Source organism: Amblyomma mixtum, chromosome 5 (genome assembly GCF_055824585.1).
Source record: "Amblyomma mixtum isolate Tamu chromosome 5, ASM5582458v1, whole genome shotgun sequence".
Taxonomy (NCBI): domain Eukaryota; kingdom Metazoa; phylum Arthropoda; class Arachnida; order Ixodida; family Ixodidae; genus Amblyomma; species Amblyomma mixtum.
Genome location: NC_143016.1, coordinates 49,511,469 through 49,538,537, shown reverse-complemented (window position 1 = coordinate 49,538,537; position 27,069 = coordinate 49,511,469). Strand labels below are relative to the sequence as shown.

General features: G+C 45.9%; 1 protein-coding gene across 1 annotated transcript; it reads left to right on the top strand.

Annotated features, from left to right (window-relative positions):
• Nucleotides 1–6,344: 6,344 nt before the first annotated feature.
• Nucleotides 6,345–25,379, top strand: LOC149342081 (UPF0764 protein C16orf89 homolog). The gene is made up of 7 exons (XM_089546741.1): nucleotides 6,345–6,561; nucleotides 10,486–10,668; nucleotides 12,525–12,784; nucleotides 14,296–14,455; nucleotides 15,851–16,015; nucleotides 24,646–24,717; nucleotides 25,360–25,379. The coding sequence occupies exons 1-7, from the start codon at nucleotides 6,345–6,347 to the stop codon at nucleotides 25,377–25,379; spliced, it is 1,077 nt and encodes a 358-aa protein (XP_089402867.1).
• The last annotated feature ends 1,690 nt before the right edge of the window (nucleotides 25,380–27,069 follow it).

The window sequence follows — 27,069 nt, the reverse complement described above, 5'->3', positions numbered from 1 at the left end:
CTGAGTATTATACCTTTGAGGAAATAATTAAAATCAAATATGAAAACTACAGTCTTCATGCAGCAGTTCTAATGGTAACAGACCAGACGGCGGCGCAGTCTGTAAGACTGACGGGTAGCGTCACTTTAACCGTGCAGTTTTCTGCATCATGAGTGACACTGTACACAAAAAGAAAGAAGATTGATGATATATATAAGGGTACCATACCTCGTATTTCCCCGCTGCATGCAAACACCTTACATCTGGGACTTAAGACGTGTGCATACACCCTCTTCCTGCGCCCTCCTCAATCCGCGTCACTTTTTTATTGCGTCAGAGCCCTAAAAATATTTCTGTTATTGCGACATATCTCGTCTATATAAAAAACACGAATGAAAAGCTGGTAATGGCGCAAGAAACGAGGACACGGAAGGCACACAAAAGACAGGGCTGCCGTCCGAGTCCTTATTTCCTGCGCCATTACCAGTTTTTTCTTTCGACATTAACCAACTCGCCCAAACTAGGTTTGGTTTGGTTTATGGGGTTTAACGTCCCAAAGCGACTGAGGCTATGAGAGACGCCGTAGTGAAGGGCTGCGGAAATTTCGACCACCTGGGGTTCTTTAACGTGCACTGACATCGCACAGTACGCGGGCCTCTAGAATTTCTCCTCCAAAGAAATTCTAGCCGCCGCGGCCGGGATCGAACCCGCGTCTTTTGGGTCAGCGGCCGAGCACCATAACCGCTGAGCCACCGCGGCGGCACTTCGCCCAAACTAGAGTTCATTTTAAAAAACACGAGGGAAATAGAAAGACGGCATATGTGACATGAATCGTTCCACGATGCTGCATATGCCATAAGCTGCGTGTTGCTAGCCCAGATGTCCCATGGCATGCTGTTCTCTCTTGACGCAAGTCAACAAATGACTTTGCTGCCTCTTTGCTGCTAGTCTACAGCCAGGCATAGCGTCGGCTTAAACACAATGCTCCGAATGCTTTCAAGGTAAGTTTGCGGTAATATGTTTTCCTCCCAACTCGAAGTGCCCGAGGATTTAACACGGTTGCGCTACCCAAAGTTTCTAGGCTCTTAAAGCATGAGTTTGTGCCTTGAAGGAACAGTGGATAGAAATCATGGGGCCAACATAGGCGAATATATCTGCGCGCAAAAATTTTGCTGAGGGCTCGCTACCGACGTGAAGCGCGGTTCTGTATGTTTTAATCGAGTACTCCCGTGTGCCTAATGTAGATCACATTACGAAATAACCTTAAGACTTCCACGTTTTTCTTAATAAAGCAACGAAAACCACATGATATAGGCGAGTGGCCTAAGGAAAGAAAAGCGACAGGAAATACAGACTACAAAGCATTTGCTTATGTCCTTATCGCGCCGGCATGTTACATGGAGTGATCAATAAGGCTGTTTAAGAGGTATCTGCTTGGTGTGACAAGATGCAGGGTCTGTTCTGAAAGTAGTAGGACTATTTTTTTCCTGGGTCGCGAACGGGCGGACGAGAAGCTGTCTGCGTGTCCAGGATCGTCGAAGGGGGATATTGGGAATGCTAGGGAAAATTGGCAGTCGGCTGTCGGCCGTTGAAGAGAGCAAGTCGCTGGTACTGTGAACCCCTGTCGAAACGTCTCGTCACGCAGAATCATGAAGTGTTTACTGGACCAGCGATACGCGATGAAATTTTGTGTAAATCTTGGTAAAACGGGCAAACAGACTCGCGACATGATTAAGGAGGCCTACGGTTATGCTGCCATCGGTAGATCAGATGTTTTTTGAGTGGCAAAAGCTGTTCCCAGAAGGTAAGGAATGAGTGGAAGACGACGATCGCTCCGGACGCCCTTCGACCAGCAAGACATGTGTAACGAGTGAAACATTTACTGAACAGTGATCGTAGGATGAGTATCAGAATGATTGTTGATGACTTGAGTCCCAAGTTTTTGAGATCGTGACAGAAAACTTAGCCATGAAGAAAGTGTGAACGAAGTTGGTGCCGGGAGTGTTGTCAGAGGAGGAAAAGGCCAACCGGAAAGCGATCTGCCAGGATCTTCTTAATCATGTGAATGAGGACCCCGATTTTTTGCCCAGCACAAGGCGGCAACGTTGCCTCAGCCCCCCTACAGCCCCGACTTGGCCCCGCTAAACTTTTTTTCTATTCCCCAGAATAAAATCGACGCTCAAGGGGAAACATAACGGATCGGTAGAGGCGGTTCAACAGGCCATGACGAGGGAGACAAACAGCATTTCGGTTCAAGCGTTCCTGAAGGCGTACGAAAACTGTAAAACTCATTGGCAGCAGCGTGTAGGTGCGGAAGGGTGCTACTATAAAAAATTCAAATCATTTGTACTATTCTCACGAATAAATTTTATTAAAAAAATGAGTATTCAGAACAGACTCTGTATACGCTACTTTCAGAACAGACTCTGTATACGCTTAAAAGAGGAACTGCGGCCTTGTCAAACATGGGAGCAGTTAGCAATAATTTGAAAACTACAGGCGACTGTGTTGAATTACTGTTTCATCCGGCTCGTTTGTTTATATAGGAAATACTGTCCTTGCTTTCGCACCAGGCGGTCACTGAAGCGACAGGAGAAGTAGCGGCTGCATCATTGCCGTACAAGTAAATAACATTTGGTTAGAAAAAGGCTTGGTTTCGTTGAATATGTCAGCTTTTTCCAAGGTTTAAGAGCGGTCTGAACTGAAGCCGTCGGCATGGGAACTTCGACTCATCCCACGCTTTGATTTCTTGTATAGACTCGAAAAACCTGAACCCATGGATGTACACGTTGAATGCATGCATTCTGAAGTTATGTAAGTTCAGGGGCGGACAATAATCAAAGCAGCAGGATATTTAGTTCTGAATTCTCCAACTTACAAACCGTAATATTTACTTCTACGTTAAAAAGAAAAAAATACAGGGCACAGGAAGAAGATGCTGTGAGAATAAAACAACTGTCTCCCGGCAAACACACCTGTCTTTGCAGAAATCAGGTAAAATCAGGTGTCCACCAGACGCCACATACTCATTGGGTCTCTATCAAAATACAAATCTGCCATTTTTCGAATGTTCATCTAAGAAAGCCTGAGTTTGGCTTGGAAGGCCAATACATTTGCCTCGTGTTGTTCGGTCTGATACCATATTATATATACGAAGCTATATTCGTCTCCAACCGCGTCACTTTCATCCCCAACTGTCGTTAATATTGTCATCTGTATCAGTAAAAATTCAACTTTCTTGCTGGCTGGTCTTGAGAAACACGCAGTACTTTGAGCATTAACGGAGCTCTAGTACGCATGCCCATTACTGATAGCTAGCAAGCCATGAAAGTTCATGCACTTTAATTTTTATATGAATCAGTTACACATGTATAAAAAGCATTACACAAACGCGCTGTCTAAAACTACGGGTTCATTGGAAGACCTATAGTGTGATCGAGAAGGGGATTGCCTTCAGTTTCTTTTCCCGACAAACACAGGTTATCTGAATTTCTGCTCAGCTACGTAGTGTTTTTTAGGCAACCGTTGCTGTCTTAACCTGGGAGCTCCCCTCTTCGACGAGGTTGGGTTGGACCTTGAAAGGAGCCTTGGTCCGAAAACAAAGCCGATGCTTGTATACTTGTTAATGGGAACTACTGCAAAAAATCTAAATATGGCACCTGCTGCCTTGATAGGAACAGTACATAACCATTCAGAAATTCTTTAGGCTGGGCATATGCAAGTGCTTCAAATTTCATCGAGAAAGCGATGAACGTTTCAGCTTAGCTGGCCATTGCCCTGCGGTTAGATGAAGCGGCACGGCGTGGACGTAATGAATCCGCCAGATTAGAGTAACATGTATAACCCTGTTTTACACTGTCTTTTATATCCGTTGTAGTGCCGGTGGCGCATTACTTACAAAATACAGGCCCCGTAAGCTTTTCCCAGAAGTTCATCGTGCCTGCTTTTATAAATTTTACTAAAACTTTAAGCATCTATTCGAGGTCATTCCATGGAAAGAAGTAGGCGTTGCGATTGGGCGTGATTGGGAGAAACGTTGTAATGTCGTCGAAGCGGGAAAATAAGGAACGTTAGCCAGTAATAGCAGTAGCAGTGCTTCGACATGCACCACCTAAAAAAGAAAAGAATGAAAAAATTAAATAAAAATGGGAAAAGAATTGAAAAAGAATTGCGAGGGAACTGGAATAGAATTTGGATAGAATTGCAATGTTTTCGCATTACTCGCAGGTAATTTCCTCAAGTGTCCTCGCTTAATTTTCATCTGAGATCGTTCAAGTAATTAAACTATGGCTTCTCAGTTCACGATATTTCCTCTGATGGTATAGAGTACTGTAGTTACGACGCAGATGAGGTGTCCTGCAACGCTGCGTACGTAGACCAGATTGTATGCAAGGAGCACCAGAACTGCGCAACTTAGTTGTGTTTTCGACTCGTGCTCATTTCTTTCAACCTTTTCAATCAACTCTAACCCGAGTGTTGGTATTGTCGACCTTGCACCTACGCAGTTTCCTAAGCCTCCACGTGGCATGGTGGAAAATAAATGATCTTGCGCTGTCATAACACACTTGTGCAGGAAGGCTTAGCTGCATGTGGCAAAACAGAAATTGCATATCAGCTATTGTGAAATTCAAGGACGTCAGCTTTGCTTTTCAACCGCATGAGGGCGGCTGTCTACCGCTTTGATGGCTGAGCCGTTTCAATATTCGCCTATGCGGCAACTGCAGATTTCGATCGTCAGTGCCGCCTGGTGCTCGCCAGCGATAGAATGTCATCTGTTACAGGCCTAGTCCCAATTACATATTTTAGCTCCCGAATAGTAATAACCATATCACTTTAACAATGAAAAAGGACGTTATCCACGACTGCAGGCAAGAGAGATGGATACAAAAAAACTCTTACAGTGAAAGGGAACGTAGGGGAAAAGAGGGAAATCGAAGAGAAAGAAATAGTAAAACCTTAAGCGAAAAGCTCGAAACAAAGAAGTGGCTGAAAAATCAGGAAATGAATAAATTACCTTGAGAGGAAAAGCCGACGGTTAAATCTCGATTTCCATAATAGGCCAGTTTTCCTAACATGAAAGTATCTCAAAGTGAAGACTGCGGCAGATCTGATAGGTGTTTAGATGCTGGCTGATAAAAAAAACGATATTGGCAATCACCGGCTTCTTGAGAAATCTTGTGGCTTATTAATACTTATCACATATGCAAGGCAGTTCTTCCTACAGTGTACATAATTAGTATGATAATGGTGATGATGAACAGACACGTCAACTGACAGCAGGCTGCAATTGAAGGTGGGCGAAGCTCTCCAGTTCTAACAAAATAAGTGACAGCTGCTAAACAAAGGACTGGGCCAAAGTTCGTAGTAGCATTCCTGGCATGGAAATGGAGACACAGAGAAAGAAGACAGACACAAGACAACACAGTTGTCCTCCTTGTCAGTTCCTGCCGCGCAATTCCTCGCAAAGAGTTCCAGTGGCTTTGGAAACAGCTATAAGCCCGGTCTACCGAGTCTGGCTCTCGGGTGGGAAGACGGTCAGCTGTTCCGCCAATCCGCTACAGGTCATGGCTCGGGTTATCCTGAGGAGTCGTGTTTGAGGCACTGAAGTGAAACTAGCGCAAGCTGCTTCGGAACGCAGGTTGTCGCAGTGGTGTGCTGCTTCGTTGCTTGCCGCGGCGGACGTTGCTCAGTAATGCACGCTCTCTCCCCCGTCGTGATGCATCGACCTAAACCTGGCGTCCGCAAGTTGGAACAGTTTACTTTCGCCGGGAACATTGTGTATATGTCATAAGTTTTTCGAGCCGTAGAAAGGCGCCCCGTCCTTAGAATGCTGGGCGAGGTGGCCTTCCTAGTGAGAACACCGAAACAGAAAACGGGACTGTTTGTAAACAGGATGTGCTTCTACCAATAAACTGACAACAGCTCATGAAGAAATGCTATCAGGTTGATGAGCCGTACTTAGAGTTACATTAAGTAAGCTGCACGCAGTAAATTTTCGCTTTCGTTTATATTGGACAAAGCGCAACTTTGGACTGATCGGTCCTCTGTATCGTTGACTCCTCTGGGATCTTTTAAAGGAATCAGGACAGCAGCGCGTCTCTAGGCTGTTTCCTTGCTGTTCACTATTTTGCCTCATGTGGTTGTATTCGGCGTGACAGTGAAGCTTGAGCCCCGGGCACAAACGGGATTTGCCCGTTGTTGTCATTTAGCGGCGCTTCGCGGTCCCAGTTGATACGGGGTCATGAATGCTTAAACTTCGCGCAGACGGGGGATGTTTAGGCGAACCGATTAGAGACCACGGCTTAAGGAGCTCGAAGCCGGGAACAAGTGTCTTTGCGCGAACGACCAATCGTCACAGGTGCGCCATGGCGACCCCTGGAAGCTGTCCTGCCCTGCGAGGAGCAGTGCTCGTAACGCTGCTTCTAAGCCAGAGCTTTGTGCAGACCTCGACGTCGGACCTCTCAGAGTTCCGTCCATTGGGTGTCCGCATTTTGTCGGCGTTAGAAGGCGCCGTTGATGCACTGGCGACTAACATGGACTTGATGTACCCGGACGCCGCGCTGGGACTGCGTGTCGCCGATGGTAAGGCTTTCGACAAGGTATACAAACCTAAGGAATAGAACGCAGATGCATAATTGTTCCGCGATATACACCCAAACTTCTGCCGTGTTGAAACGTTGTCATTAGCCAACAGTTTAATGCTGGATGGGCATAACAGCGTCTGTCCAGTTTTCAGCCCTGCAGCAAATCAATAAATTTACAGGAAGCTGAATTAGGTATGGGTAAGGTTTTGTGCGCATGCAACGCTTAGCATCCCTGCCTTCTTATTTCTGAATGTGCACAAGCCCTGCAATATTTCGCTTACTATAGCTGGACATAGCTATTCTTGTGTTTTAGCTAACATTTTAAGATGAAGGAACCCTTAGCGAAAGAGAGGATGTGCTTAAAATGCATTTCAAATATATTGTATTAATTTCTTATTTTGCATTTTTTGCCCCTATGCTTAATGTAATACAAATGCTTTCGATGTATATTAGGAATAATATTTTGAATGTTCTTGAAAATACATGAAAAGTACATTTTTGCCCGCTTACCATATTGATAATGCATTAAAAATGCACTGAAAATTTACATTTAATACATTAGATTACATTAGAAATTGACTAAAATATACATTTAATACTTTAAAGATATATTTACTTGGGCTTAAAAAAGGTCTACTGGGCCGCTCCACAGAATGAAACGACTCAATGCTTCAACTGTAGAACAAATTGTACACGCGTACATAATATCAATCAAGAGGAGTAGGAGATTATAAGCTCAGATGACGGCAAAGACACCTACACACAGTAAATGACGACGAAAGTGACACAGCAAACAGGAAATGCTCCGACAAGCGCTGAGCTTGGCTTGCCTTATATAGGTATACCCACCGAGAGCAACGCACTATCTTGCCCGGTGAGGCGTTTTTTGCGCAAAGACGGTGGGCTCCCGAATTATCGCCGAAGTCCCTTACCGGTCGCGTTCGAATCTGTGGGCAATCTAGAACCGAATTGCTGGAAACGAATTGAAACTTCCGTCAAGCATAGGTAAGGAGTCGAACTGTCAACCAACCGATACACGGACGTCTGAGGGAGCCAGTCGGCCTTGCCAGTCGTGGTCCTTTTCGCTGGCTTATATTCAGGCCCTGAAGTACCCAAGGTGCCTTTGCCGGTATAATGCTATCACGTTCTCTGCACGTGGTGTAAGTTGTGATTACCTTTCTGCTAGAAGTTACCAAAAGCGAAAGGAAGACAAGAAAGGGAGAGTTTTCACTGTTCCCTGAAACGTCATTTCGAGCCCTAGATTGCTCCATGGTAGCTTGAAGTGTAATACAAATATGTTTACGCGGACTACCCATGTGTTACAATCTAAGTATTCTTCAGACAGAATAATTGCGTATTTACGGAAGTACACTTCAAATTCATTGAAAAAATGCAAATGCCATTTCCCGAAACGCGGTTTCGAGCCCTCACTTTTCAGCGGCAATTAGAAGTGTGCTGGAAATACGTTTAAAAGGACTGCCCGTTTCTTAGAATTGAAGTGTACTTCAGATGAATTAATTGCAATTTACGAAAATACACTTTTAATACATTGACAAGATGCTAAAACTGCATACATATTTTTTTCACGCATTTGAAAAGTGCGCGAAGTTTGCTTTAAGGGAGGTGTCCTTGGCATGTTTTAAGAATTTCGAATACCAAGCATGAAATCTCCCGAACGTATCTCCTACATATTTTAGCGCATTCATGAATACAAAATATGTTTAAAATACAATTTAAATACTCCACCGTATATTCTAAACATATTAGGTTTCGCTAAGAGAAAGCATGGCTGTGCCGACTCGTACCACAGCACGTCTACAAATGTACATCGACCTAAAGTGATGCGAATGGGTCCAGAAATACAGCGGCCTCCACTATAATAGACTGCTTGGTTGTTGAAATGCTGGCTTGAACGCGAGTGTTCGCATGCATACGCCCGTGAGTGTGCGTCCATGAGTGTGTGCATGCGTGCGTATATACATGTATATACATGTATTTACGCGTGTGTTAAACGTCTGTGTGAAGAAGCATAGGGGGCGTGCCCTATCGGGCAATGAAGACTCCATGATGGAGCGCATAGTGCCCGTTTTGTACATGTTTTCAGGTGGCGCCCACTTGGATTTTTCTACCTAAATACATTGGACCACAGTAATGACCTCATTAGGTTCAGAGGCAGCTGAACAGTTTCTATAATTCGACGAGCTTAAAGGTTGGATTATGGGAAACACGAAGGAAAAGTATGCAAAGCTCTTAAGTGCTAGCATTTGAAACAGTGACATAATCGCCGAATAAAGCCGCGATGGTGTTCAGCTTTTTCCGCAGAGCGCACCGCTTGATAAATGGCTCGACCATTATGTAATATAGGGCGGGTGTGCATTCTTAACGCATGAACACTTGATCGAAGGAAAAAAACAATGCCGCCTAACGAAAAGCCAGCAAAAGTTGTTTTTGCGGCATCAAACTATACATACGACAAGGTGTGGGAGAAGGTAGCAGTAATCTTAAATCTCACCATATATATAAAGTCATAGCCAAGCTTCTCCGAACTTCTTAAACACTGTCACGAGAAGCCTAAATCACGTCGTGGTTTCTATTCGCAATTACGCCACTATTTTAAATGACTATTGGATTGGATTAAAAGCGATTGGATTGTAAAAATTTATTTCCAACAGTTTCAGGGCCTTCAGGCCCCTCGCCTAGGCGACAGCCAGGAGGTCTTGGCTCCAGGCGGCGTCTTCGGCTAGTTGGACGACCTTTGTCTGAGTTTTCGGATAGGAGCTGGGAAGGAGAGCCAATTTTATGTTTTTCCGGCCCTCCAGAGGAAGGAGGGGGGAGGCCAAGAGCGCATTTTCAAAAATATCATTGAGTTCAGCTTTATCGTTACATAGCTCGCACTCATTTGAATATTGTCCCGGATAATGAACACTACCCATAACCGGGTTCAGGAATGTATGAGTTTGGAGACAGTGCCAAGAGGTGGCCTGCATCTTGGCGCCGCCGCCAAGCTGAAAAAAAAAAATCTCGATGTGTTTACCTGCGAGTTTCGTATATCCGAACAATTAATTTAGTTCTATTCTTCGCAAACCACTTCAGCTTCCCTTTACTAAATCACTCCGATGATTTCGAGTAAATCAGGATTTTGAAGGCTTCGACGAATAATTTATTGCCACAGAAAGTAACATATATACGATTCTTTAAGGTGGATAAACGTCGTCACATTATGGCGGCCAGGCTCTATGAATACGGTACCATAAAAAAAAGCGTGCGATGATGCCACTTGCTCACATGGCGAAACGGGTGTTCGTGGTTTTTTTTCGTCGCCTAGCAAACCTGCTATATACAGAAGTACATGCGTTGAAGAGAAGCCGAATGATTCATTTTCCTAAAGCGGCTACTCGGTAAGCGCCACTCTCGATAAAGAGTTATGTTATACATCGATCTCGGTGCACGGAGTCTCATGACACCCTTCACTGTGTCAACACAGCTTGCTCTGAAAAGCATAGAACCATATCAGTCGGTCATGACTCATACCGTGGAGTGGGGAAGAGAACATATTTTCACTAGAAGGCGCATGTTAGCGCACACGACAACGCCATTGGTATTAACTGTGACTCCACGAGAGAATATATTTAAAGTTAGTGTTTCATACAGCAACTGCCAACCTGGCGTGGAATAGTTACTACTGCATCCCAACTATCTTCATTGACGTCTCTTGCTGCTGAATTTAACAGACCAAAATTTTCGGTGACTAAGCGGTCTTCTCCACAAGCCGTGTTCACCCACGCAGGCAACGAGGAAGTTTTGGTACCGAAACTGTCTCTAGTGGAAGAAAAAAAACTCTGGCACAAGCACTGAGAATTAATGCTTCAGCGATTGTTCCAGGCTTAAGGCTGTCCGACTTATCTGCCTATTGTGCATGCAGATCGCCTGCAGGAGCTCATTAATCAAGCAACGTACAACGGCGGAAAAAGCGCTCACAGACTGTCGAATGGGCTCGGCGCCACGGTCAGAGGCTTACGTATTCTGCAGCAAAAAACTGCGGTGCTCGCGTACACCGCGACAAGGCGTGTGGTTGGCAGAAAGCATGGTGGTGCACATGAAACACGTGAGTCTCTTCTATGTACCTTGTTTTTTTTTTGTTAGTAATCAACATTGGTTAGTAATCAACATGCCGAAGGGCGGCGACAATGGCAGTGACAGTGCTCGTCGAAAACCTTTTATTAAGTCAGCTCAACACACCTCAAAGTTTCAAAGGCTAAACTCATAGCTCTATATGACGAGTGGTCTTAGTGCGTAAATAAAGGCGGCAACGAGACGTGTAAAAGGTGCCATAATTAATCTCGAAGAGAGGCAAGGCAACAGCGAGCATTTTACTTCCTTCCATTTATCACTGAACGGAATTTTCCAATCGCCCTCCCTAACATATTAACGTACCTACAGTTATTTCTGGCGGTGTGTGAATCTGCGGTATATGTGAGATTAGTTTGTTGAGTGGAAATTTTTCAAAAGCTACTTCAAATTTGCAATAATATACAGCATAGGCTTCGAATATTTTAGCTGTAATTCTTGCTTTTCGAACAATATGGCAAAAAGCGCCGATTTTTACAAAGTGATCAGCAGAACTGAAACCACCATGAGTAATGAAATAAATTTGCATTTCCAGCAGTTGTTTGTTTCTAGTTCATACATTCTCTCCACAAGTGCCTGCTTTAAAAATGGGCGTCATGTCTAGCAACATAATTCCTACTAAGAAAAAGTGTTTTCTAATCTAGGACGGTAAGTCAGAAATTACCTATCCTTTCGTTCTTCCATTTATTTCCACAAAAACAGTTGCACAACATGCACATTAATTTTCGACATAGTCTTCCCCTTCTCAGTGCAGTTGGCCCCGCGTGCAGTAAGCTTCCGAATTCATTTCTAAAAAGAAGGTTTCCGATTGGTCCGAAGCCACTTATGCGCTGCTTTGCGTATACACATGTGTGTAGGAAATTGACGACATCGGTAAGCGCACGGCTTGCCGCATCGTTGAAACGATGAGCAAGTGTGGTGTTGAGGTACAGAAACCATCTCCGTACAGTTTTGCTCTCCCGCCACTCCCACCGTGGCCCATCTGGCTTGCCTCCCGGGACCTGAAACCGCAACGCGCCCTCGTCACCTTGGCCCAGGACCTATTGAACGCCTAACATAAAGGCTGTTAATAAAAAGTGTCACACCACCACCACCACCATACAGTCTTAAACACTTTCCCTCCGACTTTCACCTTCTTGAGCCGCTGAATGGATTTTTGCGATGTCGTCAATGCTCCGCAAATCTAGAAGTGAGGAAAGCAGTGCAAAAATAAGCTTTCTGACCAAACGAAAATCTTTTTGAAAGGAATACAGGTCCGTGCCCCATGAGCCAATTTCGCTGAAAAGGGAGCGGTCTATGTATAAAAGAGATGTACAGCCTTTGTCAAAAGTTTACAGCCTAAGGACTTTGCTTCTAGGCCTTGTAGTGGGACTCCTGTAGCATTCGCTGAAGTCCTACCCATTGGAGGAGACAGGATTAGAAATCTTCTTACTTTCAGGAAGTTTGGAACGCGCGAAGACGCATTACGAACCACGAGATGTGACCCAGAAGCCAGCCCCCTGGGCTTCAAACTTTTGACAAATGTTGTACGTGCTGTACATCTACCCTTGTGCTAATAACCGATTCAAGCGTCATTCAAGTGGCATGAGCCACTGGAGAAATATTCACTTGAAGCACGCGCTTTTCGCCATGCACACAAGCGTCAAGTAAGTGCTAACACATGGTATGTTTACTTTTTTCTCTTTTCAACAACATCACTTCAAAACTCGCCCCTCATTCCCTTCTCTACTTTGAAAGAACCGTTCGTGTTAAAAGGAGGTCGATCCCGTCATAACCCTGCATGAGTGCAACCTATCGTTCACATGCAACAGCGTGCCGTACACTCTCCTCCAGTCGCCCGTGGTGTGCTGCGAAAAGGGCTCTGGAAGTATGCGCCAACCTCTGCTGCCGGAAACCAGGGTCAGCCTTTGGACGAAAACCCCGAGCTCACGGTGCCCAAGGTGACTGATCACTCTGATGACTGCATCCAACAGCTGTTCTCGGCCGCCCGCTGTGCTGACCTGAACGACACCTGCTGGGTTATTATGACGGGAGGACGACAGTACGGATACGACCTCACGCACCAAGTGATCTTCCTCACAATCGGAATCGGGGTGCGCACCAACTGCCACAATGGCTCACAGCGTGTGCGCGTTGTTATTATTGCTACCCTGGCTCCCTCTCAGCTGATGGTGGATGTACCAGATGCTAATCTAGGGGCACTCCACATTTCAAACAATGAAGGTGGGATAACTTTCCTATCAAGCCACCGATTCATACTCTGGTTGCTCTTCGTTCAGAGGCTATAGGCGCCTAACTTTGTACGGTCAGAAATATTTCCTTTGCATAGACAAGGAGTAAAAGTAGGCACACAATTGATTATTCTTCCAGTTACCCTCCATGCCTTTCCTCTTATTCCTCCCCCTCCTCCTAGGCACACAATTCCTAAGCAGTTTCAATAAAGGCGAACATTATTTGAGACGCAAACATACTGTGGTGACCATTAGTCAACTTCGCCTTCAACGCACCTAGAATCCATCGTCGATCAGAGGCATAGTTGCGCGCCACACATTTGCATGACGTGAAAGTCGATGCTAATTGTCAGACAAACTGCGCACTTTGGTCTTGAACGATTCCATACAATTACCAACTCGAAGCAACGCCCCGCAGGAACTTTTGGCTCCCAATCTTCAACAACCTAATCCTTCATTCGCGCATATAAGCATCCTGAAATCTGAAGTACAAATCTGCCATCTTAGCTGCTGGTGTACGTCAAAGGATGTCTACTAACGTAGCGGTCATAACACCCTATATTGTAGGTCACGAATCAGGCTGCAAAAAAGATACTCTGTTGTATCATCCCTTGTCTTTTTATCTGCATGGAGCACGAAAAGAATGCATGTTCGCGAAAAAGAAAAAAAAAGACAGAAGCTCCAAAGCATCATGAACATTTTCAGGGTAGATTAAACGCAGCTGACAAAATACAGTTAGCTGGTGGGTGATAAAAGCGATATATGATTTGACGTATGGTCAGCACCCACAAAGAAACAAATGAGAAGAAACAGTCACTACAGAAAAAACAATTAGGACCTTGCGCTCACGAAGGTAAGACACCGAAGTCTCGTCTATTGAAAGCATAGCATGAGACCACGTGCAAATCATTTCCTTACTCTGCTACCCGACATGATACCAAACAACGTTCTGTATAGTAGCAGTTCCTAACTACCGTACACGTACGCTGCAATACGGTGCCATTAAGGGCTACATAGTGCCAGGCTTTGCCACGCAACTTTGTGTAGTACAGTATGCAGCTGGTAACAGTTATTCTTCGCCTGTGGCCTCGTCTCTTGGCCTCACTCTGTGCGCTTATCGCATAGAGCAATTTTACCGACTAGCCCAGCGCCACAGACTTCTAATGCGCTTAACATAATGTATTTGCTTCGAATACCTGCATGCTGTTATTGCACCGGCCTGTGGCTGCTGCCACCGCTGCAGCTCTCCTATCGTATTATATTTCCGAAGGAAGACAACTTTGATAGAGGCATGATAACCGATTTTGAACTTGCATCACTTAACGTGATATCTGACAGGTTTGTCCTTGCCTCTTCCTTGTTTCCATCCGCAGATGAACTGCACGGCGAAGATGAACTCCCTAGCCTTACTTCACGCACAGCCACCAGCCGATCAGGACCTGGCGTCCAAATGCGTGCAAGTAGCTGACAACGCACAGCTCATTCTAGACGAAAACTTCCCGCCGCGTCTTAGGGACCTCTTCATGGAGCAAGGTATACTCTAGAGCACGTGGAAGAAAAAAAACTGGTGCAGTGTACGTAAAGCAACGTGTGGTACCTAAGCTTGAATATCCTATAGCTGGTTTAACATCTCCTCGTGCCCTCGTGTTGAAACGTGTGTAGTACACTGAGGCTTCCCTGCTGCCCTTTTTTATTCCCTGCAATAAAAAATTCTATCTTCACTACCCGTCCTCGAGCACGACAGCGGGTGACATTTAATCAGTGCGGCACTCTGCCAGTAAGGGCTTGGTTAACTCAAGCGCTGTCGTATGAAGTTGCTTTGCGGGGACAAGGAACTCCATGCTTAATTTCATGCGCACTCAGGCGTTTAACACATATTGCGGTAGCTAAATAAGATCGCTGAACCAATGAAGAAATAGTGAGTGTTATTACCAGCAGCTGCACACAAGCAGCGCTTTTTTTTAAATATAGCTGATGGATTCTTTCAGGCTTATGAATGATATGGCGGTACAGTTAGTGCAGCTGGATTGTACAGCAATGCGGACATCTACATGATCAAGTGCAACTGAGAGACGATTATTTAATTGGCATTATATAATGAACTTTATACTTTTTTATGGTGCAAGGTTGCAGTGCAAAATTTATGGTCGTCTGCGTCGAAGCCGAGAGCAGTTTTTGAACTTCCTTAATTGGCATCTTTGTTCGAGATGCACAAAATACGCATTTTAAATCTCTTTAAGTGGGGTTTTTGTGCCCTGCGAACTATTGCGCCGTCGCGGGAATCAGAACAAATACTGTACGTCATGAACACATTAACTACGTCTGTATTTGCTGCGTTAGAACTTTGAGCGGTTTCGTTTTACTATGTAACGTGGCAAGCATTTTAAACGTTCTATATGTTGAACCACAATGCCGACTCAGTGATCTTTAACAGCGCCCTCTTTTTCGTGGTCGAGAGAACGGACAGGTATTACATGCATTGCAATACAAGCATAGCACATTCTAGGGACTCGATCAGTATTCAGACTCAACCATCCATATCCACAGCGTCAGGGCCGGCAATTGGAGCTAAAAGGATTTCGATTTGAATGCTCGCGGTATTAAGTTCGCCACATAACCTTGCGCCTGAAGACAGAAATTCAAAAAAAATTGATGTGATAATACTGGTAAATAATGGTCTTTTAATTGAACCTTAACACATACGTTACATCCACCTTACTGTATAATCCAGCTGTACTGAGTGTAATGTATCTTTCACTGCTTTTGAATGAAAACTCAGTTTGAACAGAGCTAAAAGCGCACCCGGTGCAATTTTCGTGGAATGTGTACCGGAGTGCAAGTAATGTTTTTATAGTGGCCTTGTTAGCCCGTTAAATAAACTTGGTCATTATGTACAGGCTTTCTCAGAAGCATAACTTTTCTCCGTAGTTCTCGTGTGTGGTTTCATGGACCTGCCAGTGTTCAGGAATGCATCTGCTATTCAAGCGGTACTCTCTTGGCAGAGAGACGATGGATGCTACGTCACCGAGCATGACGAGCCTGCTACAGACTGGAATCTTAAGAGGGTCAGAAGGTACGAACGCAAAGGAAAAGGTAAGGATTATACCTGGCCGATTCAACGGCAATAAGCAGATAAGAGCTGCATTTTATTTGCTTCAAAACTTTTGTAACCAACCCACTTCTTACTGTTCGGGAGACACAACGGTTTTCTGTCAATGTTAGCAGTAAATGGACAGATGGCGCTCTTCGCAGCAAAATATGGCAGTACACAGCATTTTGCAACATTGAGAGCATGCAATCTCATTCACAGATAAATGGTGGTAGTGGTGCAGTGATGAGGGAGAAGAAGAGGGCGACTGTGGACCCTCCAGATGCCAGCTAGGAAGAGATTTAACATACCTGGTAAATAAGGGAGGCCGGCTACAAATTTTGAAAAATAGGTTTTGTGAGGTAGAAATACAGCCTGAGCGGAACAATATTACCGCAGTTGGCAGACATCAGAAAACAGGTGAATTATGTTAAATGGTAAGCTGGTTACCCAATTTCTGAGAATTAACTTTCTGAATATTGCATTTAGTAGAGTTGTCGGAGTAAGAGATTAGTAGCCGATCGATAGCAGACATGGGCACACTCACGAGGGTGAGCCCTATAAGGGCGTCCTCACCCCCTATAGTCATGGGGGCTCCACTCTTTGAACAGAAGGTGAAAGAGGATTAGCGCAGCAAAATATGTGAGGGCGGAGATGGAGAGAAGAGGTTGAGGGAGGAAAAAAGTCACGTGCTGAGGGTGAAGGCGTGACTCAAGACTTGTGCTTGCCGTGGTCTTTCTTTCGCGCATGGGCGCAGTCTGTTCTAGGACAAGCGGAACTAAAGGAGAACTGTAGTTTATTTATCTATTTATTTATTTATACACTCTTAAGGCCTTTTAAAAGATTAAATAGGCATTTAGTCACTATAAAAATGATTACAACAAGCACGCACTTCCAGAGAAATGCGGAAAAGAGATAGCTACCGAAAAGATTTTTTGTTCGCTATTTGTTATTCGGGAGGCGGTCTATTTTGCATGTAGGCCTGCTGTTGGCCGAATCATTTTCTTCTTAGTCATTTTCACTTTTGCTGCGTCATTCTTACTCTGGCCTCTGCATCCTTTTTACTACATGCGGAGAGAGAGACTTCCATATCTCCACCTACCAAGTCTAGACTTTAGAATGAGGCCAATATTGTTAGTTTTATGTGGCTTAACGTCGCAAAGCGACTAAGGCTATGATGGACACCGTAGTGAAGGCCTGCGGAAATTTTGAACACCTGGGGCTCTTTCACGTGCACTGACATCGCACAGCACACGGGTCTCTAGAATTTTGCCTCCATCGAAATGCGACCTCCGCGGCGGGGTCCCAGTCATGTTGTTCTCATGACAACTTCCCGCAGGTTGCGTATTCGGCAACTCGCGTCCGAACTGCCCCCGTCCACGCTAGCCACACTCTGGGTTCTTCGGAGAGCCCCCTTCCAGCCTCTTCCGCCTCTCTCTTACTAATGGAAAGGGGGATTTCTCTCTGTATACCTTAGATCTGCCAACACAAAAGACGATGCCATTGGACAGTTTTCGGCTTCATGGCACTCTCTTAATGCTCTCGCATTAAAAAGAATGGCCGATTACTGTCGACAGAGGAAATCCGCGCACCCCTCATCAATCCAATTTTTTTTTTTCCGCGTGATGCAATCCCTTGCCGTCTCTTCGCGTCGTTTTTTCGAGGCAGTCCATCGAGAAGAAGCGCCACACATTTGGAGTTTCGTACCGCGCTTTTGTGTTTTTTGCTTTGTTATTATTTTATTGGTATTAGTTCTCGCCCTTGCCCCCCTCCCGCAACCCCTCCTCACGCATGTGCAGTCATGTCTTTTGTTGCCCTTCCAATTTCCGCACTTCGCTCTGCGAAATATACCTTCAGTTGCAAGTCAGTGCTCGTCCCTAGTCGTATCTATCGCTGTGTCCAGTCTCTCCCGTGATCTCTTAGCCCTCCTTTCGACAGCTAGCGTTGGCGTTTGCCCTCCGTTCCTTTAGATTGCATTTCTTTACTCAGGGGACGCGGCGTCAGGAAAAACGCGAGCCGGGCAATTTGCTTCCAGGAAGTCGATGCGTGCGACGGCAGTGAAGCTTGACAGGGATGTGGCAGACAAGCGATTCTCCGGCAGGGTGTGATACACCTAGTGCTGTGACGGTGGCCCCTAAGATGCACGGCTCAAGCTCACAAACATGCGTGACAGCACATCGGCCAAGTAACGATTGTCTGCAGCCCGGAGGCACTGCTTGCAATCGGACCTTTCCGCTCCATAGATAGGCCACCGTTACGCTCCACTCCCCCGAACTTTTCCTTTGTCCGTATAGTTCGAACTTTGTACTTCGCTTCGCACTTCTTTTTTTGCGCTTCGTTGAGGCACGTAACATTCTCTCCGTTTATGCATTTCGCTTTCTTGGCTATTACGCCGGTATTACCCTTTTGTTTGTTTCGCCATACATTCTCTATTGTCTTAACGAGGTAACGTTATAATTGGCTAGTCGTGTACGCTTCACAGCTCTGCCTTTTGGAACTCACCTTCTTACCCTTAAGCCATTTGCGTGACAGCGTTCCGTTGCAGCTTCATTCCCTGTAGAGTTTTTCTGGTGTCCAATCTGCAGTGTTTGCCCGGTGCCTCCAGTCGGCAGCTAATCACGCCTGATCCCTGCCATCGGTCAGCAGTCCGAATTTCCATTCTTCCGGAAGTAGAATGGAGTAGCTTGTCCCTACGCCCCCTTCAAATTTATTAAGCGTACAGCGGTGGTTACATCCGCCTGATGAATTATGTAGTGTCTATTCAATCACACCCCGAAGAATCTCCCCGCTGAACTTCTCCCGACACTCGGCTGTGGTTTTGCAACTTAGCGTATTGTGAGATTTTCACTGCGCTTTTGACGACTTTGACCTCTCCGGCACGATTAATTTTAGCTGCTGTCAAGACTACCATCCTCATCCAGCTGTTACCAGCGATCAGATCCTTCTTGCAGCCATTCTTTGCTACTGAGAACTTCAAAGTGCTCAGCAAGACCAATGTGGCTCTACACAGCGAAAGCAGATGCCATTAACAATAATTCGCACCCAGTGCGGCCCAGTAACGTAGGAACGTATCGATAAAAAGAAAAATAGCTGGAATGTTATACAAGTGCAGATTGAGAGGGCGAGGGTGAGGGAGACAACATCATTTCGTGGAGCAAGTCTATTGTGACCATCTATCTAGTGTGGGGGCAGGTAGTTGGTGGTGGAAACATTAATTAGGCTATGAAGGAGCATGAGGTGTGCTTGGATCAGCCCCTAAATGACCGGTCCTTGCAAGCACTAGGAGAAGGTAGCTCCCTAGTATGGGACCCCAGTGGCGGTGGCCGCCACCCGGGCGCGCCCACTAAGGCTTGTTGGGCCCGTAAGTCGTGGAAGCCGAGCAGGATCACCTCCCAGTCCTCCCGGGTTGGGTTGGTGATGGGGAAGCAGCGAGCAAGCAGGGAGCCCAGCATTGCAGGCTGGACACAGAAGTTCACGTGACGCTGGCGCCTTGGAGCGGCATTCACTAGAGACGTTCCTTTGCGCGCGGAATATACGAAAGAATGCGCCTTTCGGAGCTAGGTGGCCGAAATTTTTTAAGTCGCAGTGGCGAACGTGGTCGCGTTTTTGGAACTCTCCTGCCTTCTATAGGTAGCTCTCTGGGGTCCACCAGTCACAGCCATACTCGTGAATTTTCGCTCATAACACTGACGCAGACGCCGACAACGACGACATTGGATTTTCTGGAGAAGGGGGCCCTTAACGCTGCCGCATTAAAATGTGAAGAGTGCTCCTTTGGCCTGCAACCGGAGCTGGAAGGGGTCGGGAAAGGGTTGCTATGTATCAATTCAGAGTAGACGAATTTGAAGCGGCAAATAAGACGCAAACTAAAAACATTTTCTGGGCATGTGCTTTTTCCTTAATACGACTAACCAGAGAAATAATTTCACATGTTGCTTTATCCCGGCGTCCGTTACACCTAAAAACTTCTTTGCACCTATTCTTCAGTGGTTCTTGCTTCGTCAATGTCGTCAACTTGAACGTTGTTCAACAAAACAGTTGCGTCGAGTAGTCTCATGACTTACGAGCGAGAACTCCTCTCGCTCTTGCCCGTTGTACCCCACAGTCCTTTTTCTTACTCTTTTTTTTTTCGACCTGCCGCGATGGCTCAGTGGTTAGGGCACTCGGCTACTGTGCCGTAGTTCCCGAGTTCGAACACGGCAGGGGCGGCAGCGCCTTATAGCTCGAACAGCGCAGTAAAGAGGTGGTTCTTGCATGAAGGTACCCTAAACTAGCGCTGCAAGAAAAAAATCAACGAAAGCAATGAACGCGCCCAAAGTAGGAACTATTTCAATGCAACAATTAACCACATATAAGCACAGCTATAACAACACAGCGCCAGCTTAATTGCATTTGTGGCGCAAGTAAACGCCGGATTAGGCTGGCGGTTTCGTAATGTACCTGCCGTAGATCAGAAACGCCTTCTCTGCCTCTCGCACAAACGCTATTGGAGAAATTTGTGCGCGCGTGAGCGGGCTTAATGAATGAGCCTCTCAGAAGGAAATATAAGCCATCTCTTGTCGACGCGACCTTTAGTGGGGTTTCAAAATGCATAGCCCGCACGTTAGCGGCGGCGGTCAACGGCTCGGATAACTGGGATGGACGAATACACAGTACGTGTGCAACGAAAGGGTAAACGAGATTCAGTTCGTAGGTTCTTCGCAGTGTTTGTGCACGCTGGCCATGCGTGTCGGCAAGGAGTTTTATTCAACTATCACACTATAAGCATTCTTCCAGCGCCGCTTGGCTACAACATTGACAAACTTCCCGTGCGATAGTCTATAGCGTTACAAAACGTTTTACAAAACAACACTCCATAATCCGGACAGGCGATAACACGAAGAATGAAAAAATAATGTAATCCACCTCAGAACATGAGTGTGCGTTTTCAGAGGTGCCAAGTAAATCTAGCCTACACGGCGGCAACTAATGCATAGTTTCATTCGGCCGTCATTCACGTGATAAGTGATACTTCTGGCCGCGCATCTACCCTGCAACACGACAAAACAAGTAGACAGCTCGCGAGGAGCAGCTTATCAAGGGTCTCGCACCGACTGCCTTGCCACGCGTTAGGAATGACATAGCGCCACAGACATTAGCGGCATTAGTCGACAACCCCATGGCTTCCGCTGCTTATAACGCCGCTTACAAAGAGGATAGGTAGTTTGTCGCTGCGCACATAATCTGTTCTGCACACACAGCTCTGCTTAGGGTAGTTTAGGAGACCAAATGAATAACAATAATTGTGTAGACTTACCGTGAATGGACGATTAAATTGGATTTCGATGAACACTTCATATTTGTGAAAACACGCCGACGGCACTGGGACATCCGCGCACACAGTTGTTTGCAGACCAAATCATTTTCCGCCGTATCGCGGCAAAATGAGTGAAGCGTCAAACAGAAACCCATTTCACGGTTGTATCATTACTGCTCCCACTTCTGCCGTGTGTAGTTTGGTCCGGTATCCAAGACCACATAGGGAAATTGGTTTGTAAGCTTAAATTCCCCACTCGCGCTTTAAAAAAACTTTTTGTTTCGCGAAAATAAAACCGAAACTTTACTGCTTCGTAGTCGTGAAAAATATGAGAGAGAACAAACTTCACGCAGAAAATTGCAAATTTCTTGGTTATTTCTCTACTAAATTGCACAACGACATTGGGATATTGTAGGCGCAGACGAAAACTAGTTAGAGAGAGAAAAACTGCGCTTGTCACGAATAATAACGGAGTAATCAATAAATGAATGCTCAAACTGTGTTCCCCACTCATATTTTTCACGACTGTACATACGCGCCGCATATCCAACCGAATAGTATGTGTCACCTTTGGAGTAATATTGATAATGTTGCATAGTGTAACGTCATTTTTGCGTGTGTTCGTGTTTCGAAAACTGGTATGGGCGACAACAGCGTGTCATCAGCACCGAAGCAGTAGGTGTATGGCGAGGAACGAAAAAATACTGGCCTTGTAATTGTTGCGTAGCCGCACTTTTTGACGTGAATGCCAACTACGAAGGTGTGAATGGCTGATGCTAGTCGCGCAGAAACCGTTTGAAACCCTTCTACCGGTGTTTCTAGGCGATGAGCACATCCTTGAATTCTCACACCCATATTTCCCCCTTTATTTTCAAGATCTTTCAAACAGAAATGTAAAATCGCTGATGAAATATTTCAGAATTAAGCACGTTGGTTAGTAACAATAGAAAGATGGAATTGAATTCTCTCGAGCGATTCTTTTAAGGAAGAGCGCATTCGTTTGATGTAGCAGAGTTTGCGGGCAACCTTACTTTAGGAATGGCTACCTTTCCTCGCTTTACCTCTTGGCAACAAATATTATTGAATTTTATTCACAATATACGTCACGCTATAACGAAAAGAAGCTTTTCATGGTTTGTGAAAACAGGATACAAGAGGGCGTTGTTTGGTCCTCATACAATTTTTCCTAATTCCCGAAATAGTGAAGGTGGTGCAGGACTCCAGCCATAGTTCAATCACCTGATGCATCATGGAGGGGCGTAGCGCCAGTGAAACAACGACGACATATAGACAAAAAGGTAACAGGAGGAGCGCTCAGCCTGTTTTCTTTGTGCCTATGTAGTCGTTGATTCATTTGCGCTGCTCCTCTCCATGATGCCTCACCCGCTTGCCCTCTCGAATGTACTACCCGACGCAGTTCTCCTCAGCATGCAGTGTAAAAAGAAATTGGCATTGTTCTGGACGTAGTCGAAAGGCTGTGCACACATTGTCATATAAAAAAAATTGTGATTGTTATGGACTGGTCTCTTAAATTAAAATTAGAGGAAATAAATTAAGTCAGTTATAAACTTCACTCAATGGATAGCCTATAGACAAAAGGAAATTGAAGTAGTTATAGACTAAGTCTACATGCCGTGTATAGGCAAAGGAAATTTAAAGTTGTTATAGACTTCAGTCTATAGATAGTTCATAGAACGTCTATATACAAAGGAAATAGAGGCGGTTATAGACATTTGTCTGTAAATAGTCAACAGACTGTCTATAGACAAAAGTAAATTAGGCCGGTTATAGAAATTACGGTAGTTATAGACATTAGTGTATAAATAATCTACAGACCGTCTATAGACAAAGGAAAATTGAGGCTGTTATAGGCTTCAGTCTACAGATAGTGTATAGAACATCTGTAGACAGTAGTAGTAGTAGTAGTAGCAGTCGCAGTAGTAGTAAAAGACTTTTATTCGACCATAATTTATAGGCCGAGCATGTCGACCGCCTGGGCGACCAGAAGCCGCTGTTCTTCTTCTCCTTCAGCGCCAAGCCAGTCGAGCCAGGTGGTGATGGATAGAGAGGGTGGGGAGAAGGAACCCGACTGCTGAGCAGCCGGGCAATAGAAGAGGCAATGGGCCAGGTCCGCATAGATACAGGGGCAGTTGGGACAGGGAGGGTCCGACCGATAGCGATAGAGAAAGAGGCGGGACGGGGTGATAACTGCATTCATTTGGATGTGCCGAAGAAGGCGAGACTCCGGCACCGTGAGTGATGGATGAGGGGGAGGGTAAATGCGTTTGTCGAGGCGGAGCTCAAGGTAGACCTCTTTTATGGTGCGGCGAAGGGTGAGTCTCCCACCGTCCTCCGAGGGCTTGGGCCAGGGGATCAACGGTGCCCGGGAAAGTGTGTCGCGGGCGAGCTGATGGGCCAGCTCATTGCCGTCAATCCCTGAATGCCCAGGGACCCAGCGGAGGAAAACGATGGAAGGCTGCAGTGCGGAGACCGCTCGTTCGACCTCCTGTTGGAGAGAAGGGGTCAGGGTGCGTTTCTGTATGCGGTGTATTGCGGCTTATGAGTCTGAACAGACTGTGTACTCTTGGGGAGAGGGAAGGAGGGCAAATGACTGGAGGGCATGCGCAATGGCGAGGACCTCGAGGGACAATGCGTCTGGAGGGTGTAGATACAGCCCGCTGTGTGGGTTTCAGGAGCAGGGAGGTGTGGATGGTACAGGGCAAAAGAAAGTTAAGGCGGTTATAGTGTTTAGTTTATAAATAGTCAATAGCCTGTCTATAGACAAAAGTAAATTAGGACAGTTATAGGCATTAGTCTACAGATAGTCTACAGACAATTTACAGACAAAGGAAAATTAAGGCTGTGATAGACTAGTCAACAAATAGTCTATAGACCGTCTTTAGACAAAAGGAAATTAAGGCGGTTATAGGCTTTAGTCTATAGATGGTGCATGAACTGTCTATAGACAAAAGAAAAACTCTAAAGGATGGCTACAGAGCCTATAAAAAGTATACGGAATGTCCATAGACCATTTTAATAATGGTTTACCCTTCCCACAGCACAGGCGGTTCAGCATCCCTTTCGGAATCAGGAAGAAACCTTTTATTAGCGCGGTATTCAACCACGACGTGTAAACTAGTGCTAAAGAAAGCTGCGGCTCAGGTGACGAAAAAACAACAGCGCTTTGATGCATGTTTATGGTAATGAATACATTGTTCTAAGCCAACGGGGGGTACGAAAGCGTTTATGTATCAGTGTGCATCTTTGAATATTGTCATAGCACTTAATATGTGAAACAAGGGTGGGCTTTAGTTCTGTTTCATCTTGTTTCCTTCGCAGACGGGTGCTCCCTGCACATGACAAGCATTGCGGCCGGAGCCCTCGCAACCTACTTGAACATTCTCTATCACGGTAATCATGGCCGGACGATATGTTAATGGGGAAAAGCTGGGAACGGTCATGATGGCTCTCAAAGTAGCAAGAATGAATAAAAGTCATATTGTGATTGCATTGTCCTCTTGAAGTAATAAAAAATAGCCGAAGCCTAAACCTGCGGAAATATGGTGTGGCAAAATTTTTTGCAGCAGGTAACGACGCTTTCAGTTTTTTTTTCTAACATCAAGGGTAATAAAAAATTCAGGGGGCACTTTGGCTCTCTAAAGTGCTGCAAGGCGAAAGCGTTTCCTGGCCACTGTTTGTTTTTATTAACTTTTTTATTTTTCGTACTTTGTTTTTTACTTATTTTTGCTTCTTAATTTTATTGTTTTTATTTATTTTTATTTTGTTTTTATTCTTGTTTAATTATTTTTATTTTTTATTTCCCTTTTCTTCACTTTACTCCTTTTATTTTATTTATGAAGCCCATGCATTCACTAGATGCGCCTTTATTCATGCTGGAACCTTGAGCCTTTTAAGCAGTGACGCCGAAAGGCGGACGAATCTGCCGACGCGTCTGTCGACACCGCTGCCGACGCGTCTGTCGACGCGGCTGCCGACGCGTCTGCTAACGACAGTATGAGGCATTAAAGGCTTTCGCCTTAATACCTTGTTCAGAGTACGCCAAAGGTCCATGAGCGTGTGCGTACATGTGCGAGGAGTCGTGCTAGACCTGTATTCAAAAATAAAAGGAAAGTGCACGGGCCTGTCAAGAGGCTCAAAACGGACCACTATCACTGTATAGTGAGAACAGAGAGTTAAAGAAAAACAGAGACGCGCAAGAAAAAGAATAAACGCGTCTCGCAGCCACCTGCACTGAATGAACGGCGGGGGCTGCGGAAAACCAATGCCAGTAACCAGCAATTGTTAAACTGCTACCGAGTCTTTCTTTTAATGTACCAGTATCGATAAGGTACCACGTTCTAATCAAAAAGAGACCGCTATAAATAAATATAAATTGGTTTTTTGAGGAAAGGAAATGGCGCAGTATCTGTCTCACATATATCGGCGGACACCTGAACCGCGCCGTAAGGGAAGGGAGGAAGGTAGGAGTGAAACGTGCACTTTAACGTGCACTGACATCGCACAGCACACGGGGGCGCCTCTTGCGTTTCGCCTCCGTCGAAACGCGGCCGCCGCGGTCGGGTTCGAACCCGGGTACTCCGGTCTGTCGCGAATTCGGTGGCGCGTCTCCGACTGCCGAAGGGGAGCGCTATCGCGTGGAGGTTCGAAGAAGAAAACAAACAAAACAAAACGAAGCTCTGTTTATATTTTAAAAAAAACCCATAAAAACACGAAAACAACAAGAAAAACACACACTCGACACGCGTACAACACTACAGATAAAAGGAAAGAGTTCATCAGATGCAGAGCGTCCCAGGTGAAGCGAGAATGCCTTTCGGGCAGCAAGGACGCGGGTTGATGACTTGCGATGCGTCGCTGGCGTTGCGTCGAGGGTGGTGGTGGTGGTGGTGAAAACATTTATCAAGAAGGGAAAGGAGGTATGTTTGGAACAGCCCGTAAGGAACCTATCCTTACAAGTACTAGGTGGAGGTCCCTAGTGTGGGATCCCAGTGGCGGTGGCCGCCGCCCGGGTGCGCCCGACTAAGGCTTGTTGTGCCTGTAAGTCGTAGCAGCCGAGCAGGGTCGCCTCCCAGTCCTCCCGGGTTGGGTTGGGGATGGGGGGAATAGCGGGGTTGGAGGGGCATGCCCACACCATGTGATAGGGGTCAGAAGACGCCGCAGTACAGTGCGTGCAGCTGCCGTCGAGGGAAGCCGTGCTAGAAAGCCAGGTGGTAAGGAGCAGATATGAACACGGAGACGCTGATGAACTCCTGTCAGCCGCCCCTAGTAACTGGTCCCATCGACGGCGTCCCGAAACACCGTACGCTTATGTAGCCCATCCAAGGAAGCCTCGGCAGCATGGATCCTCACTCTATCGGCTGCCACTTCCGAACTTGAAAGGGACGCAGCAGGCCTGCGTCGGTGATCCAAGTGAAGCCTCCGGCAGCGCGGACCCAGCGTCCGACGGCTGCCACCTCCACGCTTGAATGACCAGACTTCCACTGTAGTGTCTTCATTCACACCTCGGTTTTCTACCCACCGCCCAGCCGCTGCGGACAAGCTGCTCCAACTCAAGCAAGTTTCACTGAACAACATACAGTACGAAGTCACCTCGTACGTAGCTAACGACCCCCTTAACGCCCGTGGTGTTATACACGGCATCACCATGGACTTTACCGAAGACGACTTTGCCGCTAACCTTCGTGTTGACGGCCCCCGACTCCTAAGCGCCCGCCGTCTCGGACGTACCAACACACTTCTGCT